Here is a 20,028-nt window from a genome sequence, read left to right on the forward strand (position 1 = left end):
GAAAAATTGGTTGTACTTTGTATTTTGCCATTGCAAACATTTAATCTTTCGCTAGATTCTCTCTAATATAAACAAGGCCGAATGGCAACAAATGTACTAAAAACCAAATGACACAGTTTGCTGAAAGAGCAGAACTGTTTTTAAGCAATGGGTGGTCTCTGAGGGTTGGAGTAGGCCGAAAAAATAGTGTAAGCATACACCATTTCTTCCAAGCGGATAATGCTTCCAAAACTCGCACAACGCTCTGCATGCTGAAGTACATCAAAGGGATTTTTCTCGTTTCGGATAATATTTCCTTTGCTGACATGTATTTAGTATTGTGGTTGGATGACTCATAAAGATAGTTTCATGGCGTCCCAACGCTGTTGAAGTGGAACACATGCCAACGGACATTATTGTCAGCCTCAAAATAAAAACAAAACGTTCAACTGAGGGTCAATCAATCACACAGCTCTTTGAAGAAAATTCCATTTAGATATTAGAAATCATAACACAGAGAATTCAAACCAGCTGACTTTTTGTGAAAGGGACATCCGTGGTCGATACGGAAAAAAAAAATCAGCTCGAGCCTCAGTATTTGCTTCTCGTTACTCCATGAAGTAACTCATTGGTGATTGAACTGAGTTTATTTAAAGTTCTTGGTTCACTGCTCTGTGATCTGAAACACTCCACACTGTACTAGTTATTAACATTGTATCAGACGATGAAGAGATTTTTTTTATTGTTTTTCTTCCTAATACAGCAAGCTTTTTGTTTTGCGGAATCATGATTTGTCTGGGAACTTTTGTGTCGTGTAACTCGCGGTAGCTTGTTTCCAAATAAAGTATCAATGGTCCTGTCATGCTAATTTTTTGTTCAGATTTTTGCCTCACCATACCTGTCTTTCTGCAATCAGAACAGTGTTTTTCTTTGAAATATTGCTTGGTTACTTATTTAATGGCTGCATACTGGCATCATACTCCTGTGATATCACACAACATAAAATGGCTGGTATGGCACCCTCTTTCCTACATTTGAAGAAAAGAACTCTACTTGGCGTACAGTGTGAAACACGCATTTATGTTAAATTACATATATGGGTCATTAATCTGTGATTTCGCTTGGGCTGTCTACCTTTTATCCCTCTCTGTGATTAGAAAATGATGTGATCAGAAATAAATAAATTACCTGTACTGAACAACAGTCAGATTCTGTTCTCCGCAGTGTCTGGCACATCGGACGTACCTCATCCAGCTTGACTTACTGGGTTCTCCTCCATCTATAAAATGCTGCAATGTCCCATCTTGGTCATATATCTGCAGAACAGGTTGGAAGGTCAATTAGTTTTAAAAAAAAAAATACTCAATTAACAATCGTTTTCACTGTGAAATGCCTCGCTATATTTTTTGCAAGAGTTCATCACTCCAAGATGTGTCATTGTTTTACGGCTGAATCTTGAGGTCTAGTAGACATGACCGTGAAATACATTGTAATGTGTTCGAATTGTGTTGCTAATCAGCCCGATCTTATTGTAAACATAATAATATAGCGTTATATCTTGTGATGCTTCCCAAGGAATCATTTCAGCTTACTGTCCAAAATTATCAACTGCCAAAGACTCTTAGTTAATGGGCAGTTACTTAATAGATGGCACATAGGAATGATGATTATAGGGCACAACGCTGCCAAAAAAAGAACATACCGAGTCAATGTGGTCAGCTAATAAAATAGTGATATTAATTTGATATATATTGTGTCAGTGACTCACTATTGCACATGCATTCAACAGACAAAACATATTACATGGTAGATAATTAACTTATAATGACATGTGGAAATATTCCACCCTATATGTTATAAAATGTTGTTCGTCACTGAAAACTATATTTTGACATAAACTATATACAGTATTTTAGGGAGATTCGCTAGAATGTGACCTTTAAGGACCATGGGAGGGAAGTGGGTATATAGCAGCTGTATATATTTAATCACGCTACATTGATGTGCTCAACCTAAATACTAAACAAAAACATGTATGAAGGCAACTTAATGTTTTGGGAGGAACATTGGCACATTGTAATTAGGGTAAAACATCAATGAAAGTTGCATGTGAAAGTTGCGGTGATTATTGCATCAAAAAGAAATGTTTGAAATCAGCGCAGTGAGACATTGTACAGGTTATAGTGAGGAATATACAGAAGTGTATCCTTAAATAGCCAGTTTGTTTTATCTGATGGTGCGTGTCCCTACGAATGCAGCAAGAGCCCTCCTATTCACAAAGGGCTAGAATTAGCGAGCCACAGAATTGAGCTGTTCATCATGAAGCATTCATTTTAATAAGAAACCAGGGAATGTGAGGAGAGGAAAATCACCCACACAGCAGGATCGAAAAATTGCCAGTGGAAATTGCCCAGTGATATTGGGTGCTGGTACCCCAAAGTTAAAATAAAGGGGAGGGGCAAATGGAAATTTAATATGACAAAAAAAAGGAAAAAAGATGAGTTCCATGCTCAAAACATATTCTGTTTTTCAACTTAACCAAATATAGATATTTGCATTAATGCCACAAAAATGCTACTTGTATATGACATAATATAGCTGGAGTCTTTGTCATTGTTTTTCATATGTGATGTGTAAGTAAAAACATAGAATTTGTGTATGCCGATTCAAATTAGATTTAAGACATTATTTTGACTTAAATCATGTGAAGAAAGACTGTTATTTGTTTATCAGAAACAATAAGGATATGCTTGGCACTTTTTGTTTCCATTTTATGGTTAAGACCCTACCTCCTACATAGAACATGGTTGATGTCTCTGTGATTTATTATTATATGTACACGTTACTGCATTCGGCTACATATGTTTTGCTTTAAGTGTTTAGCTAAATAAAAAACATTACAAACCCATTCATCAGTCGAAGTACACAAATGCTACTATAACGTCAAACATATCAGGTCTACCAAAAGGAACATGTGTCTATTATTTTGTGCTCTGGATGGAGGAAAAAATAAGATTTTGGTAAAATTCCATGCCAGAACTATTCTTATGCTGTAATACCAAATATTAGGTTGTGAGATAACAGTGTTTTGCTATCTTGACGTCTTTGATTTGACAAGCAGTTTAGGAGTTTTACCAGAGAAAATCTCTTGTGTAGCAGTTAAACACCACTTGGTAAATAAACATATTGTTCTTTTGATGTTCCAGTTTAGAGATATGCTAATCCCTGATATGGGTAATCTTGGGTCACACTAAAAATACCTTCAGCTTCTGAATTAGACATGCTTTGTTAAAACAGTAAAAAAAATATATATATATATGTAGTTATTTTGCTGCTTATCTTCTATGGAAACACTTTCATCTTAAGTAAAAATTATACTCAAAATGTTTTACTGTCTTATTTTTAAGTTAATAAAATACTATAAATAAGGTGAATGGGGAAATTGGTTCATTTATAAAAATGTATGTGCACAAATAATCTAAATTAAATATTAGAAATATGGATAGCCATTGAAATCCATTTCACAGCAATTATGAATGTATAATTTATTTTTTACTGTGTAATAATAGAAAAAAAGAACATTTTTATATTAATTTAATGAAAATTACTTCACAAATTAGGTATACTATATGAGCTTTAATCTCCTAGGAACCTTTTTTTTCTGGTTTAATTCATAATTACAAACTCACAAACTAACAAAAACTTAGTTTCCTTTTATACTCACTGTGTTTCCAAGAATATTTTTTTCAATCAGACAATGAAATTATTTTTTTACAATTATTTTTTTGCTTCTGAAAAATGTAAGCATTTAATAGACAGTCACACCTTCTTGCAAGTATTTTCTTTAAAAGTAAGGTTGTATTTCTTTTTTAGCAAAGATCAGTGGAAAAAGACAGTAGAAGCCGCATGTTTAAAACATTTTCTATCCTGAGGTTCTCTCTCTTCTCCTCACTCAACTCTTAGAATGATAAAAAAAAAACTGGCACTAAAATCTAAAAAACCTCCTTTTTTAAACCATTTAAATATGTATATTTTTGCATTTAAAAATTGTTTGTGAATATTGCAATCTCCTGGTTCTATCAGAACCTTTGTATCAGCTTGTTATTTAAATCCACTCAAATTACATTATTACGTTATATTTATAATGTATATACTCCTCGTTAAATACTTATGTAAATACATAAATCATTATACTTAAATCTGTGTCATTATGACTTACGTAGTATTTCCTAAATTAGTTTGCAAGCCAATTGTTTAAATTCCTAAACCACAGTAACATGATAAAAAGACTATCTTAATGTTAAATATTTAAACCCAGTGTCTTAGTTTGGCATTCTCCTGGATTATCATCCTGCGTTCTGCTTCTTGTAAAATAAATTCTTGTATCAAATTCATTTAGTTATGGGCAGATTCAAAACATTTTCTTTATGAATGTTAAACACATTATTTGTAAGACTCCCTTTTCTGTAATTTTGCTTAAACTTAATAAGTGTTATTGCATATGTTAGTCACTAGAATATGTTATGACATATAAATCCCATAGTACAGTAGGAACTCCCAGCATTTAACAACTGACAATGGATTTCATGTTTGCCCTATAGTTAGAACATATTTGTCCAATGCCTTGGAAGATGAAAGAGGAACAATTACATTAAAGATTATTCACAAAACATTGAGTTGAGGTTAAACTTTACTATATGATAAGAAAGGCCAGCTCCATCAAGTGTCTCCTTTGAAAAGGCATACACAGAAACATAGAATTTGACACCAGACAAGAACCATTCAGCCCATCTTGTCTGCCCATTATTCCTGCATAGGTGCCTTTAGTCTTTATTCCTTAAACCGTGCTAATTAAAATAAAGAATTGTGCAGCACCAACTTAGTTCTTCTTCTCTAATAATTAGAAGTAAAATTTCATCTCGCTTAAACTCATCACCAGCTCATATTCTAGTTACAAAAAAGTCTTTTTTTAGCTTGATATATTTGTAAGTGTCATGGGAATAAAGCATCTAATATTGTTTTCTGTGTACTGCACCAAACATTATCCTACTTTCCTCTCACTTACAGTATCTCACTTATCTTTTGACTTGTTGGAGGTCCACAGTACAAAGTAGGACCATCAGTCAATCAGGGATCTCCGTTTGACAGATGTAGACATTAGGGCATTAGCTTTCTATTATCTGGATTAGGACTGTGATCAGAACAAGACACAGAACAATTTACTTTTTTCCTTGAAAAAAAAAACTCTCCAGTGGGAAAAAAAGTCCTTACAGTTCATTCATTCAGCTCCTTTCTAGAACCAGATGATGTTTGACTAGTGAGACCAACCCTCTTTGATGTTCTGCTCTTTTGGGAATGCCCTGCTGTGGAAAAAAATGTATTCTTCCAAATTAAAGTGAAATATTTCTTCATCCAGCTGTTGAATGTGACATAGCTACCATTTTTCAGGATACTAGAGTAGAGTCATCCTCCAGACTGTGATGTGTACCTATCTGTGCTATCTTCCACCCAGCAGCAACATACACATAATACTAAGAATATAGCTATGACTACACAGCAGCAATGTAACACACAAACATGCCTGCTAATTAATCACACAGCTATTTTTATAATATTAGCAATATTTCCTTAACATCATCTTCCATTTTATATGGTTGACAGAAGCATCATTCATTTTTTAAAAATGATATTTTTAACCATTAGGCAATCAAATATTTAAGTAAATATTGATACTGGATATTGGCAAATTCTTGTAGACATTTGATTGGTTCTCAAAAATACATGAATAGTGTTCTAATTTTCTTCCATAGGGTTACGTGTGTCTTTATAAATATTGACCACAATACATCCTCTATATGTAATATGATTTTTAATATAAATATTTAATTCATAAAAGAAAAAAAAAATACATGGGGCCATATGTTTGGCTAAAATGAGTTTAACTATGTAGCTTATTTACAATAATAGTGTTTGTTTTACATGACCAGTTCTGTTTAAAGTTAGTTAAGCTTCTCATGAGAGCCTGAATAAACAGTTAGTTTAAATAATCACAAAAATCTCTGTCAGCTTTTATTTATTAAGTGCGAGCTTTTGAGCAATAAAAACTCCTGTCATGAGCCGCTTATGCTGCCAGTAAAAGATAGCCATTGTTTCATAATTTTTCCAAGCGCTTTTCCGGTTTTACAGAATCTAATGATTCATTTTTTTTCAACTGATTTCTATTCTGTTCTGTAATGGGAGATAAAACCTAATATTTAAAAGTTTTATTTTCATAACTCAATCTCCACATTTCTGTTATGAATACTTATTATACAGTAGATACCATCTTACTAAAATGTCTCCTTTATCAGTTACACATATATTTTGATGTTTCTAGAACTATTATTTTCTAGAAAGTTATAGTAGGTTGTTTTATATAACCCATTGTACAAAGCTACGAATTATGATGGCGCTTTATAAAATAATAAATAATAATCTAACATCTACTGATCGTCGAAGGATGAAATGGTTAAAGCGGTTAACTAATGTATGCTTCTCTTTTTGCTTTATGTTACTCAAAGAGAAGTAGAGGACATTTACACATAAGAGTTCTGTTTCATCACCTTGTAGGTGATTTGCAACACAGAGGTTGATGGATCAAGCCCCCTCTCCAATGTTAAGACAGAATTGTAGGTCAAGTCATCTCCATTGGCTAAGAGCGCAGTGTTTGAATATCTATGGTTTCAAACTATTATTGCTTGTGGACCAGAAGTGGAGTGGCATAGCCTTGTACAGTCTAAAAAGGAACCAACCTGAGGCTGAAAAGTATGCAGAGGACAGAATATCTCTCTAACCCTTTACAACAAGGGACTATTCCATCGTTAACTCCACTTCTTTGGTCTGTCACTGGTCAGTTCTACTTCACAGTGTCTATTTCAATTCATATATTATTAGTATTAGAAATTACTTATAGTATTAGTATTCTTCATTGAAAAATGCATCTGCCTGACATTGCTGGCTGGTGAATTGTGGAAAGTTTGCTATACCAAATGACTATTGGATTCATTTTAGCCAACACCAATTCAGAGACTCAAACTGGAGCTTCAGGTGAATATTTGCCCCCTAATATATGTTCAGTTAACAGACAAAGTGTGTTTTGAAACGTTGATGGGTAGTGGCAGAGTAAGTATTTCTTGCGTGCATTCAGATGAATCTATAATCAGAAAGCAAGGAATGACTGTAAAACAAATGTTCTTTCATAGACCAAGAAAAGTTGCAGAAAATGTTTATTTTATTGAAGTAATGGTCTCCTGTGGTTTTACTTCTTTTCCTTATAGCTTACAGCTTTATATCTCTGATGGAATGCCACTTTCTAAATTATTATGTTTTCATAAGTGTACTGCATTCTTTTCCATCACCCGTATAAGAAAGCACCGTTCTCAGACACTCAGGCTTTGGCAAAGTGACCTCTTGCACACAGAGTTTCAGATGACATACAATTTCAATATTTAAGAGTATCAGTCAAAACATTCCTCATGATCAGAGAGTAAAATCAGCTATGGTAGTTAAAAATGAACTGGTATGTTGAAATTGTTTGCTTCTGAAGTACTAAATTAAAGTTGTAATACCACCCAATGGAATGGTGGGAGCTGGGAGAATTCTATATCGAAACTTGGAATAAGTCATTAGGGTCAAAAGACAAAGAATGTTATTACAGTGAGAAATTTCCAGACCTGATCATACACAAGTAATATTTTGGTTTCTAGCATACAACCCAGATTAACTTAGACAGTATGGAGGCTCCTTGTCAATAAAATAATGTAAAACTATATTTGAAGATGGTGAAAAGGGTATAATCGGGGAGCTTATTTTAAAGAGAAAGTTGGCTGTTGCTGGATTAAAACTCATAAACTTACTTTGGAGGGTTTTCAAATTGGCTGACCCTGAGAATGAAGTGAAATTTTAAGATTTTTCAAGATTTTAGTGTCTTGCTAGTGGTGGGAGCCAAGAGATCCTTATGAAAACTGTCACTTGCTCTCATCAATTGGCTGTGATACAAGTGATGAAGGTGCCGTTTGGGAGGTTCAAATATTAGTACATCAGGGTAGCATGTAAGTCAGCTTCAAAGTGACTTTGTTACTCAGTGAATTCTTCAGACTTGGGGCCAGACCTCAGAGTTTACATGTATGCTCCTCATCAGAGGTTTGCTCCTCATCAGAGGTTTGCCGACGTTTGTGAATGGTGAACATATAGAAAGCTACCCAGACAGAAGGCAGACGTCTTCACGATAAAGGGTTTTAAAGTGTAAAGAAATCCTTTAATCCGAGGAAATAAATAACATCAGGCTGTGACATGTACACTCTTTACACAGCAATCATGCTAGTAATGTCACCAGTAAAAAAAAAAATGGAGAAGATTTCAAAGCTCAATCCAAAATCCGGGAAAAAAATATTCTCATTCTTACAGTATTTTTTTTTTTGTTCTCACGTAAATTGTAAAGACCTGAAAAAAATGTTCAATCGTTTATAAAGCCTTCTGTTGAGAGGACCAATGATAGCTGTGTTTTTAAGCACAGGATTAAATGAGTTGTGCTCTTTAATATATTTTCTCAGCAGGATTGTGACAATGGACAAAATCTGGTGGCAAACCATATTCAGCCATATATTCTCAAATATCTTTTTTGAGTCAGCATCACTAAATTTCTGCAAACATTAGATCTGAAACATAGGGGGTGTGATTTATAAAGATCCCCCAAGCAAGCCCTTACAAAAAAAATACTGCAGTTTTTCTTAAGTAATACTGCAGTTTTTTGGACATGAAAAAAACTTCAATACTGCACTTTTACTGCAGTATTACTGCACATTTACTGCAGTTTTACTGAATTTGTACTTCACTGTACTGCAGTTGTACTGCAGTTATTTTTGTACGGAAGTACAAATGCAATAAAGCTACAGTACTTTGAAGTACAACTGTAGGTTTGCAATATTAAAAAAATTGCAGTAAATGTGCAGTAATACTGCAGTAAAACTGCAGTATTACTTCAGAAAAAAATGCAGTAATTTTTCATAAGGGAGCGGCTGCGAGCGGCCTCAAAATGCCAGTGCCGATTTTAATTCCCAGTCTGTCACTGGTAAGAAGAAATACCCTGGAGCCTATAGTAAAATAGGTCTGTACATGAAACACACATCTTTCATTTATACTATAACACACTGAAATCAGGTATTGTGTGTTTTCATGCAAATCCACTGCACGTTATACCCCCAAAAATAACTTTTTGCTTGCACCAACACAGCTGTTTAAACACTCTGCTTTTCTTTGGTAAATTCTTGTTTTATGCAGAAAAAAAAATTAAAAATAATAAAAAAAAAATTTCAGTATAAAAATTACTAAGATCAAAGTGACGCTTTAAGCACATTTTTTATATTGCTACATATGTTTTAAATCTAGTACCGGCATCAAGTGTATTGTAGAAGCATAACCACAATGTTCAGATCACATTTCTAAATAAATAATTATATTTCACCATGTCATGCTGAACTTTCTATGATCTTAAAATGGATAAAAGCTTCACATGAGAAAAAGAAATAATGTTTTCAGTTATTCATATCAGTACTATTTACATAGGTTCTTAAATTAATAAAGTCATGATGGATATTGTACGGCTGTTAAATGGAAATTATATGAAAAAAGAAAATTAAATTATATAGTCTTTTTGCATTTTAATTTGTATATATGTTTATAAAATGAGCAAATGAATGAGGGTCTTTCTATTTTTCTCTAAAACCATATGTATACAGTATAATGTTTTTTTTAACATTGTATAGAGAATGAAATTACGGTTGTTAATTTGTACAACTAATTACAAAAAGGATTTACTTATTACTATAGCACTCAGTCCATAGTGCTACTTGTAGTATCTTTTAGTTATCTATTTTTTGTGTTAGACTGCAAAGATAAATCTATGTTCATTTTACAATTATGATTAAACAAGTGGAGTTAAATATTATTTATATTTAAATAACTTGTCTTTTAAACAGAAAATTAATTATTATTATTATTATTAAATTAATAATTGAAAATTCTTGTTTTAAATTGGTTGGCATTGAAGATGTGCCGATACTTTTGCACAGTTCAACAGATGGGATTACAAAATTAACCCCCAAAATAATCATATTCCTCCACCAGATCCATGACGTTTCGGAAGCACTAAATGTCTTCTACAAAGTTCTGCTATGTGTTCATGAAAGGCAGATTTCAGCAATTGTGCTAATAGCATTCCTCAAGATTTATGGCTAAATGTTTGTTTATTGTCTATGGAGGAGTTAACTTTCTCAAGATAGATGGGTGGATAATGTTTTAACTACCCAGAGAGTTAAATTGCTTCCTTGTGACATGAACTGAGTTAAACACAAAGGAAAAAAAAACGTTTTAGATTAATATATTAAAATGTGGCCCGTCTTACCAGGAAGAACAAGCCATGTTAAGTATGGGTGTAGCGTTCTATATCCCATTATGCCTCTTAAAAGATGAATATTAATGTTCTTCAAGCGAAAATGACAGGAACACCATAACAGTACAGTGATCCATTGACCTGCCTAATGTATATCATTCTGTCAGCGTATAAACAAACATTTGACAGGTTGTATTTTAATCTGATCTACAAGATATCAAGGTCCAGTTAATCACAGAATGGACTGCCCTGACAGCTAAGGATGGCTCTGGATAGTATTGCTGAAACTTAATTTCAGTAGAGATAACAAGATATGATTCACGGGCCAAATTGGCATGAAGGGGAATCCGTCACGAAAATTCTTTTGTGTTCTGAAACTTTAAATGTGCAGCAGAGCCATGTATTTGAAGTTTATGGCAAATTAGCGGTTACACGTCAAATTTATTTATTTTAAGCATTTTGCTGGAATCTGTTTTGTCTCTGAGAGACCCATTAACCAAACATTACATATTTATTTATATAACACCAGCAGATTCTGTATTGCTGTCACAATAGGAAACCGTGAAAATATTTAAGGAAGACTTATTTAATTAATTTAAAATTAAAAAAAATAACCAAAACACGTTAACACATGCTGGTACAGAAGAAGAGGGCCATGTTCTTGCAAGTTTACAATCCATTGCTTCCAAGAAAGTTCTACTTGTATGTTTCTTGCTGAATACTCCTGCCTCATTGTATCCAAATGCCATTTTTAGACAACTAGAGCTCAATAGATTATTCCAATATCCTTATTTGCTATTTTTTTTTGTCATGGTTAAAGGTGTATGTAGGGGCAGGTGTAATAAGAATGACCTATTTGGCCATAGTTATCTTTATTTCAAGATTACAATAATCAACATAAATGTGCATAAATACATATCACACTGTAAAATACAACTGAACTACTGTGTTCAAACATACATATTATTATTTATGATTTACCCTTGGATAATAAAGCCCCATGACCAAAAATGGGGGCTATATAGGTCAAATGTACTTGAGGAGGATCTAATTTCTTACTATTTTCTTCACATTTAAAAAAAAAAAAAGTAGTATAGCAATCTGCTTGTTCTAAGGAAGTAAACAATCAGTTTTAGAGATATGACCAATATTGAGCTATTACTGTGTTAATTCCTTTTAAGACAATGTTAATGCTCAGTTCACTATGCTGTACTGACAACAAATCAAGTCTACGTCCAATAGTCTTACTACTCTTATAAGTAATCTCCCTAAAGAAGACATCAAATGTGTTTCTCTCAGCTAAACATCCTTAAGTCTGGTTCTTCCAAATATAACGCTGTCCACCCAGTGACATATTGAGCTTCGCTGCTGCCATAGGCCTAACCTAACAGTCTCCCCCAGATATGTCTCCAGCTGTGGAGGGTGTGCCGACTCAGTCCATAGTGTTAATGGGAGTTGGGGAGATCGGTCATTTCCTTTCTAAATGGCCCATGGACCTAATGCCCTACACATTGTCAGCTAAGGCCAGAATATGCTACTGGTTTTTACAACTAAAAGTGGCATCAGAAGCACCATTCCTTGTAGTGTTGGCTGGCCAAACCCTTCCCAGAAATAGTTATTTAAATCAGTTTATATATTACTCCATTCATATTTTTTTTTGCAATGAATACTTTATTTCCATGTGACAAAAAGGTGGGCACTGATGGGTGGTTGCCTTTGACACTGACAGATCAGTTAATATCTATTTGCTTAGCATACTTCAACAGCACCTTCCAAAATGAAAAAAAATCACCATTTTTTTAACATGAGTAACCTATTTAGAACTGAAAGTGGTAACTTCATACAAAGAATTTCCGTGTGGCAACGGCAGAATTGTATCATTTTAATAATATTTCCCATGCAGTATGTCATAACAGCAGGGAATATGGGATCCATCCAAGAAACATAATTTAGGCGGCGTAGTATAACAATATAAATGATATACTGTGCTACATCAATGTGGTACTAAACAATACGACCCAAATGAACTCCTATCTGATTTAGGGAGATAAATTAATCCAGAAATGAATCCGATTTCATACTTTTGGTAACTTGAGGAAACAGGGTTCTTTTATTAGGTGGCTTTGTATATTCAGTGTAGTTGGCATTAAACGGCAAAGTTAGCAGATCACTGGCAATCATTCAATAATTTTAAGGAGGGAGGCAGTATAATTTAATGCTGTGACAGAAGGAATTAACCTTTACTTCTTCTCATAATATACGGCCTGACCCCAGTGATCAAGCAGAACATACATATACAGGCCCCGCAGACTCTGTCCTCACCCGTTAACCTCACGATCACCCAGTAAAAATATTTTTAGTTAATCGAGCCCTACTGACATCTTAGACGGAATCAATGTTTGTAAAACGCATTTATTTTACATATCAGATATTAAAAAACGAAATATTTTTAAATAGTTACCATACCACTGGAGTATAACTTGGCAGAGTACGTTATTTGTAAAAATAAAGCCTGTGTGTGTATTTTTTTTTTAGCCCTTAGTATACCAAGTTCTCCAACCCATATATTGTTAAAAATTAAAATTATTACAGATCGTCTCACGGCAACCGGGAGTGTAAATGGGAGGCAGCCAAATGTTCTACGGCGATTTTATAGTGTTTAGTTTTACAGCGAAATGAAAAACAGCAGGGTTCAAATTTAGCCGTTTTAACTGGGGTTCTGGAATATTCAATTGTTTGGCACATTATCTCAGTTTTGTACTTTTAATATTTATGAGGAATGACTTCCTGAGGCCCAGACTCCAAACTGAGCATCCAGCTGTATTAATCATTTTAATACATTTTATTAATCTATAGCTTTTGCACGTATGCTTTTATATTTTCATATATTATACCGTATGAACAAAGCGAATGACTATTATGCATCCTCAATTACTTTGGGTAGAGGGGGTTGTATTGCTTTATTCTCTTTGACTACAATTTTATACTTTCTGTATGCTTAAAATCTATGCATATTAAGCTTTTAGTTTGTAAGGTCTAATGACAATGACTCTCCACACCTTCTGTCTGATTGCTTCGTATTTATTATACGTCATGTTATAAGTCATGCTGATGATATATATAAATGAACCATTATAATAACACACTGAATATGAATTGTTTTCTATGTCTTTGAAAAGCTCTGATATATATCTCTAGCAGTTTCTTTTTTTTAACTTGATTCTCCATTAATAAGTTATTCAATATAATCTATTTTCCCACCATTCATTTGCCTCTACCGAAGTTTAGTCAGGATATTTTGGACAAATGTTCATTTCTTTTCATGTGCCCCATCGGTTTTCATTAGAATCATGCTGTCAGCCCATATGGTATTTTTCATTTCTTTGCAGATCGGACATCAGCCCGTAGATCGTTTATAATGATGGAATTTCTTTTAATTTATAATCACAAATACATTATCAAGAGAAAACAATTTAAAATGATATGGTGGTAAAAGGTTGTCTGTATGTGTAAAAATTAGGATTAAAAAAGTTACTAATTGTGGTTAAAACATTACCAAAAAAGTTATGGAAAAAAATGGGTTCAAAGACATTTGAATTGAACACAGATTTTGTAACTTTATGCTAATTTTGTGTATAGGTGTGAAAAAAATGAATATCACTATTGATTATGGTTTTTAGTATTTATATAAATATAAAAAATTCAGGAGGCAGAAAGACACATGGATATCAGTAAGAAAAAAAGTCCTTTTTACAGCTTTATAAAATAAACGTGTCCAAGCTGCTTTACATACGCTTGCTTGCCATGTTTTGAAAATGGAATCCAAAGTAAATCCCTGCAAAGATCAATAGACTTTAATACTTAAGGAGGATAGATACTCATTTTTAATGTGCTGATTTAGTTCCGAGTAATGCCGAAGAATAAATAAAAGAAGAAAACCAAGGATAGAAAAAAAACCATTTACTAGTCCCAAGACATACTACAAATATTCTAAAGATCAAAAAGTGGGTAATAAATTCTAATTCATAAAAACTACATTATCAAGAGTATGCCATAAAGAATGGCTATAAAGAGTTATTTCTGGAAATGTACATTGTGCAATATTGGAAACTAACTGATTTTAGTTATAAAGATGTTTTCTTTAACAGGGTGCGTAGAACAGTAGCTTTAAGTATAATACACTATTGTGTTGCACTCATTAGATTATCTGAGCTTGTTTAATAACTTGTGATGAAAGCTAATGCACTTATCCAGTTCTTCCTAAGCAACTTGAGTTCAGTCATTCTAAGTGGCACTGTTTCTCTCAACTTGTATGACAGCTGAAAGTGGTACATAAGCACAAGTTAGCGGCTCTTGAGTCTCTTGGACAAGATTCTTAACCCTGGGTCAACAACATACTGAAGGCTACCAGCAGTTTACTCAGAAGATCAAGTCAATTTACCTCCTGTCATGAGTTTACTGGAATTGTCACAAACAAGTTGATATCGGACTCCCGTCTATTTCAAATACTTCTTGAGATGGACATTAACTTACTAAGTGCCACATTAGTGAGCTTCTCATTGTATGAAAAATATCATTAATTGAAAAATATGTGACTGTGGCCGATATGTTTCTGCTAAATAAAGCAATTGGTTCCCGCAGATGACATGTGTTTCATTCAAAGATATTTTCCAACTCCAGTTCCTATAATCACATCAAACCGGAGCACCTGACGCAAGCTGAGGTTTCGATAAAAATGAATTAACATTGAGTTTGGAGCTTGTCTTTTGCAGTTTGGTGCCAACTAAACCACCCCTTAAGATACAAACAGATTATGTGGATATCTTAAATTGACATTTTAGTGCCCCATGGAGCCTCACAAGAATGCATATTAATGCATATTAAGGTACTTTGTAAATACTTTAATATGCATATCCTTACTTCCCCTTCAGTGGTCCTTTTGCCCACAAAAAATGACTAGATATTATATATTATATTGATTTAGCTTGTCCAGATATCCCTTTTTCACCTTTTATGTTAGGTAACATTGTGCTATTGTATACTGTTGCAGAATACTGTTAATTGTAAAGTGTTAAAGTGAAAATAAGTCACATACTCTTCATACTTTTGTTCTTAAATGTGCTTATCAAAGCCAAACTCAACCATTTCAAATGCAAATGTGTACATGTTGCAAGAAAGCTTCATTTATTGCTCCAGTTTTGCTTTGGTAAATATGAGCACCAATATCTACAATTAATAATCTGAACCCATTCATTAGAAAATCAATAATCGCTAATGATTGCAGTATTCTAATTGTTACCTGATAAAATACATGCAGTTAGCTCTTCTGTAGGCATACTTGAGGATTGGTGATAATGAACAGAAATCAAAGCATATGTTTGGCATTAGGTGGCAGTATATTTCCTTTAAAGTGTATGGTTATTACATAATATGTGAGGTTATTACATAAAAGTCAAATTTTCGTTCCGTGACTCTCCTACGTCTACGTGACGCTATTATGTGATGTAAACAGCATGACAGAAACATGACATCACCAGCATGCCACATTACATAAACTTAATGGCCACGCGAGTTTCCACAAGGCAATGTTTTACGCTATTTATATAGTATGGATGAAAGGGTTTGCTCAAACTAATTTTCACACAAATTTAGCAGAATTACATTTTAATACACAAAGTTTATAGCAAGAAGATTAGCGTCTGAGCTGATCTTTTTTGGCTGACATCAGAGTCTTAGGGGAAATGAAGCCCTCCTGTTTTCTGCTGTCATTGAATGTATTAAGAATTTCATCACAATGTGGAAGGAGTTATCTACAGATTAAGACTTTTGCCATTCTTGACTGAACATTTTATGAAGACAAATTCATATTTGACAGGATACTTTCAACTTTTTAGCGTTTACTTGTGTAGCGTTTAATTTCTGTACTGGACTTGTATATCAGGTGTAAATGAACAATTTCTTTGTGTGGGGGTGTAGGGGCAAAACTCCAAGGGAGAACAGGAAGCGTATTGTATCCCCAGCAGGAAGCCGCATGTATGTCATTTATTGCCTACTGGCTTTAAAGTGCCAGGGACCACTTTCATCTCCAGTCTGTCCGTACCACTTCACTGAAATGAATAAGGTTTAGACAGATTGTAGGTGATATAGGCAAAACATAGTTGGGTAGAGTCGGCCGCTACTTGGCCTCAACCTATTTGTCCCGCATATTACAGCAGGCTGACCTGTCTTGTGTGTATCTGTCTGTCTATAGTGTGCTGTGTGTGCATGGGAATGGAGGACTGCCTGGGGACAGACAAAGACTCCATTAAGGAGCATTATGTGTACCTTTATGCAGAAAAATTGGGAGCACCCAACTTAAACATCATAAGCCAGTTCTTATCATGTGCCTGGTGAGAACAAACACTAGTGATAATGTCACAAATTTCAATGCTCCTAACTGGACCACGAGGGACAGGAGTTGTAGGGGGTGCAGTGGGTCCTGGCAACATCTATAGTTCGCTATATTATCTATCTTTTTATCTCTCTGTTGTAATTAGACAGATGTAGGTGGATGGACATTTCCATGCTTATTATACAGTAGCTGCTATATTATTATGTATGTATTAAGTACTAAAAGATGCTATTGCCCAACATAGTTGGGGAACATACAGTTTAAAGTAAGCAAAGCTGCTGGTCTTGGAAGCTCAATATCTTAAGTGGGTGAGGTCAAAGTTAAGTGTTAAGGTTTTTACGAGATCAATATTCCTGTTCTTGTAAATTGTGCCATAACTTGACCAATATCCCTGTTTAAATTAGTTGTTTTTTTTTTACAACCCATTGACATTTTACTTTGTTATTACTGATGAAGGTGGCAGTACAGGCTATTATATGGTTCTGTATCTTAATTATGTTACCCTATCAGACATATATGTAAATGTCTTAATGGGTATAGGGGAAATAAAACTCTCACATAGATTGCTCAAAGTGTACTTAAATCTAATTTAATAATCTTCCTTTATCTGTAGATCTGGAGGCTGCCATAGAAGAAAGTCATGTGATTTTTCAGTGACTTGCTTCAACACCACAACACCTCAGCAGACAGTTAATGGAAATGTTAATTAGGTCCAGTTTTTTTCCTCTGTAGACTTTTATGAATCGGTCCCTGGTGATTAAGACTGAGCTATTCTACCATTTAGCACATCAAAGTATGATTATGAGTCAAATTGTCCGTCTAGTAGCAGTCTCATAATATTATATTATGTAAAACAATACTTTAGAATTTATTTTTTTAATGTGGTACTTAAGTTGGTTATCCCAATATTAGCACATACTTTTTGTAGTTAATGAATTCATGCAGTAATACATTGGATCCTATTACTTCCCAGGTGGGTTACATGTCTTTATGTGGACAACAATAATTTCTAATTACTTTTTTATTGTTTCACATATAAAGCACCAAAATATTCTACAGCGCTAGACAAAGCTTAAAAAGGTATGTTTTAGGTATGTTTTGGTTTATCCATCTACTAATAGCAAGGAAATTACTTTAGTTTGCCCAGATGGTCTATAAATAATATATGTATCCCTGCGTGGGGACTGCATCCAACTAACTCTAATTTCCTGCTTAAAGTCATTGCTATAAAGATTCACCACTAACACAGTTTTGGCTAGAAAACTACTACTATCTGTTTATTCTGGACTTTTCTAGAATTTTTGAAAAAATACAAGATAAGAAAACACTATTTTAAATCCATATGTAGAAGTAATCATGACCTTTTCCCAGTCTTCTCTTATACCCATAATTGTGTGTGTGTGCGGGGGGGGGGGTCGGGGGATAGAGTAGCTGCCTTTTCATAATTTTAACTAAAAAAACCAGTTGACATTAACATGTTGTAATCCAGAATGTTTAGTAATTCAGTGGATTATCTCAGAGGAAACGCTACCATCTAAACAAATGAAGCAACCTCTTGGGGCTCTGAAAACCCAATGGGCCCCAAGAATATGGAAGGGAGGTCTCTGCTTCCTCAAAACCTCAAAAGCCAACGATGAGATGAGTGATCTGCTTGTGTTCTGCCAGTTTACTAAACAGTGTTATACACATTACAGAATGTGCAAGCTGCCGATTTTAATTGTAAATCCTCTCTATTCCATAGAGGGATAATCAATGTAAAGAATTATTGTGATAATCAACCAATTGATTACATTTATATACATTTGGTCACATTATTTTAATAGATTTGCACATTTTAATTCTGGTGTTAAATCAAATTAATGGATTGCACTTACTGTCTTTATGACTCATGGGTGATAAACACGCATGTTGGTGTAAGCATTGAAACTGCATAGAATATAGAGTCATTTTGTGCATACAAAGAATATGATCACATATAAGAGTGGAAAGCGTTTAGGATAGAGGGTCACCAAATTGAAAAAAATATGCACTTTTACAATTTATTAAAATGTAGGTATTAATTAGTAAATAACATAATATCTAAGCAGATGCAGTCGATATGTTATTGCCAATTGTTCAAGCTGTTTCATTTGGATAATATTGATCACAGTAGTAGCAGCAGCAATAGGGCACAGAATGAATTAGAAACAAATTTGAAAAATATGAATGAAAGGTATACATTAGGGAATTATGGAGCCCATGCAGCCCAAACATGTTATTGTTCCTTTTTATAAAGTATTTATAGATATGTGAGCCTACAGTAAGGTTACCGTTCAGATAAATATTATACTGTAAAAATTATTTGCAGAGTCGTCCAGATACCAGCTACAACCTCTGCAGAAGTTTAGTTATTCAGTCCAGAAAATAAATAACAGTATACCGGTAATTACATGAGTGATGCTTCTAACACTTTAACTATTGGTGGCTGTCTGACTATACCTCCTAATGTCACTTTAAGGAATGTGGAGGAGGAAAGGGCAGAAGATGGAACATATACACCAACAGAAAGGAGAAACTGAAATTGGCTGAGACTGTTAACCCTGTGATGTTTGTTTTGAATGCTGTTGCCTGTTTGGCTTCTTGTGTCTGATGACACGTTATTTTAAATACCTTATGACCCCATGGCCAAATTACCAAAAACATAAAAATAAATCTTGAAGGGATACAACATTATTACAACATTTTTTGCATTATTGTTAGCTGCCTTTCCCAGTCGCAAATAAATATAGGAAATGGCTCTTTAACTCCTTCAAATACATGATAGTTACTGATATCTGTGCAGAACATAGATAGCAATTAGTTTTAGTGTTTTTGGTCTTATCCATGTGTCTCCCAAAAAAGTGTTTTGTTATACCTATATAAAGGGATGTCAGATTCTATCACCTCAGTCTGGGGCTTGAACAGTTAATATCTGTACAGTCTTTGGGGAAATGATGACAAGTTGACAGAATTTCTGTATCACGTCTCTGACACATACACAACTTTCTGCTGAGTACAGTGACTTTCCCTATGCTTGTACTGCAATAATGAAGATGATTAAGGCCATTTGTATTTTTAGTAATGACTGTAAATAGAAGGGTATATTTCAATCAAGTGGTTCCTATAGTCTTATCCAACCCCACATGTGTTCATCCTGTACAAGTTTCCACTCAACACACAGTGATAGCATATAACTGATAGATAAGAGATG

The 20,028-nt window shown here is 34.0% G+C and overlaps 1 protein-coding gene across 1 annotated transcript in view; it reads right to left on the minus strand.

The window, feature by feature from the left end:
• The window catches only part of PRDM6 (PR/SET domain 6), a 58,055-nt gene that overhangs the window by 19,253 nt on the left and 18,774 nt on the right, over positions 1–20,028 (minus strand). Inside the window, exon 3 of the mRNA XM_053473970.1 lies at positions 1,168–1,295. Coding sequence (XP_053329945.1) covers positions 1,168–1,295 — 128 coding nt within the window. The remainder of the gene's footprint in view (positions 1–1,167; positions 1,296–20,028) is intronic.

The sequence above is a fragment of the Spea bombifrons genome, chromosome 1, assembly GCF_027358695.1.
Source record: "Spea bombifrons isolate aSpeBom1 chromosome 1, aSpeBom1.2.pri, whole genome shotgun sequence".
NCBI lineage: Eukaryota > Metazoa > Chordata > Amphibia > Anura > Pelobatidae > Spea > Spea bombifrons.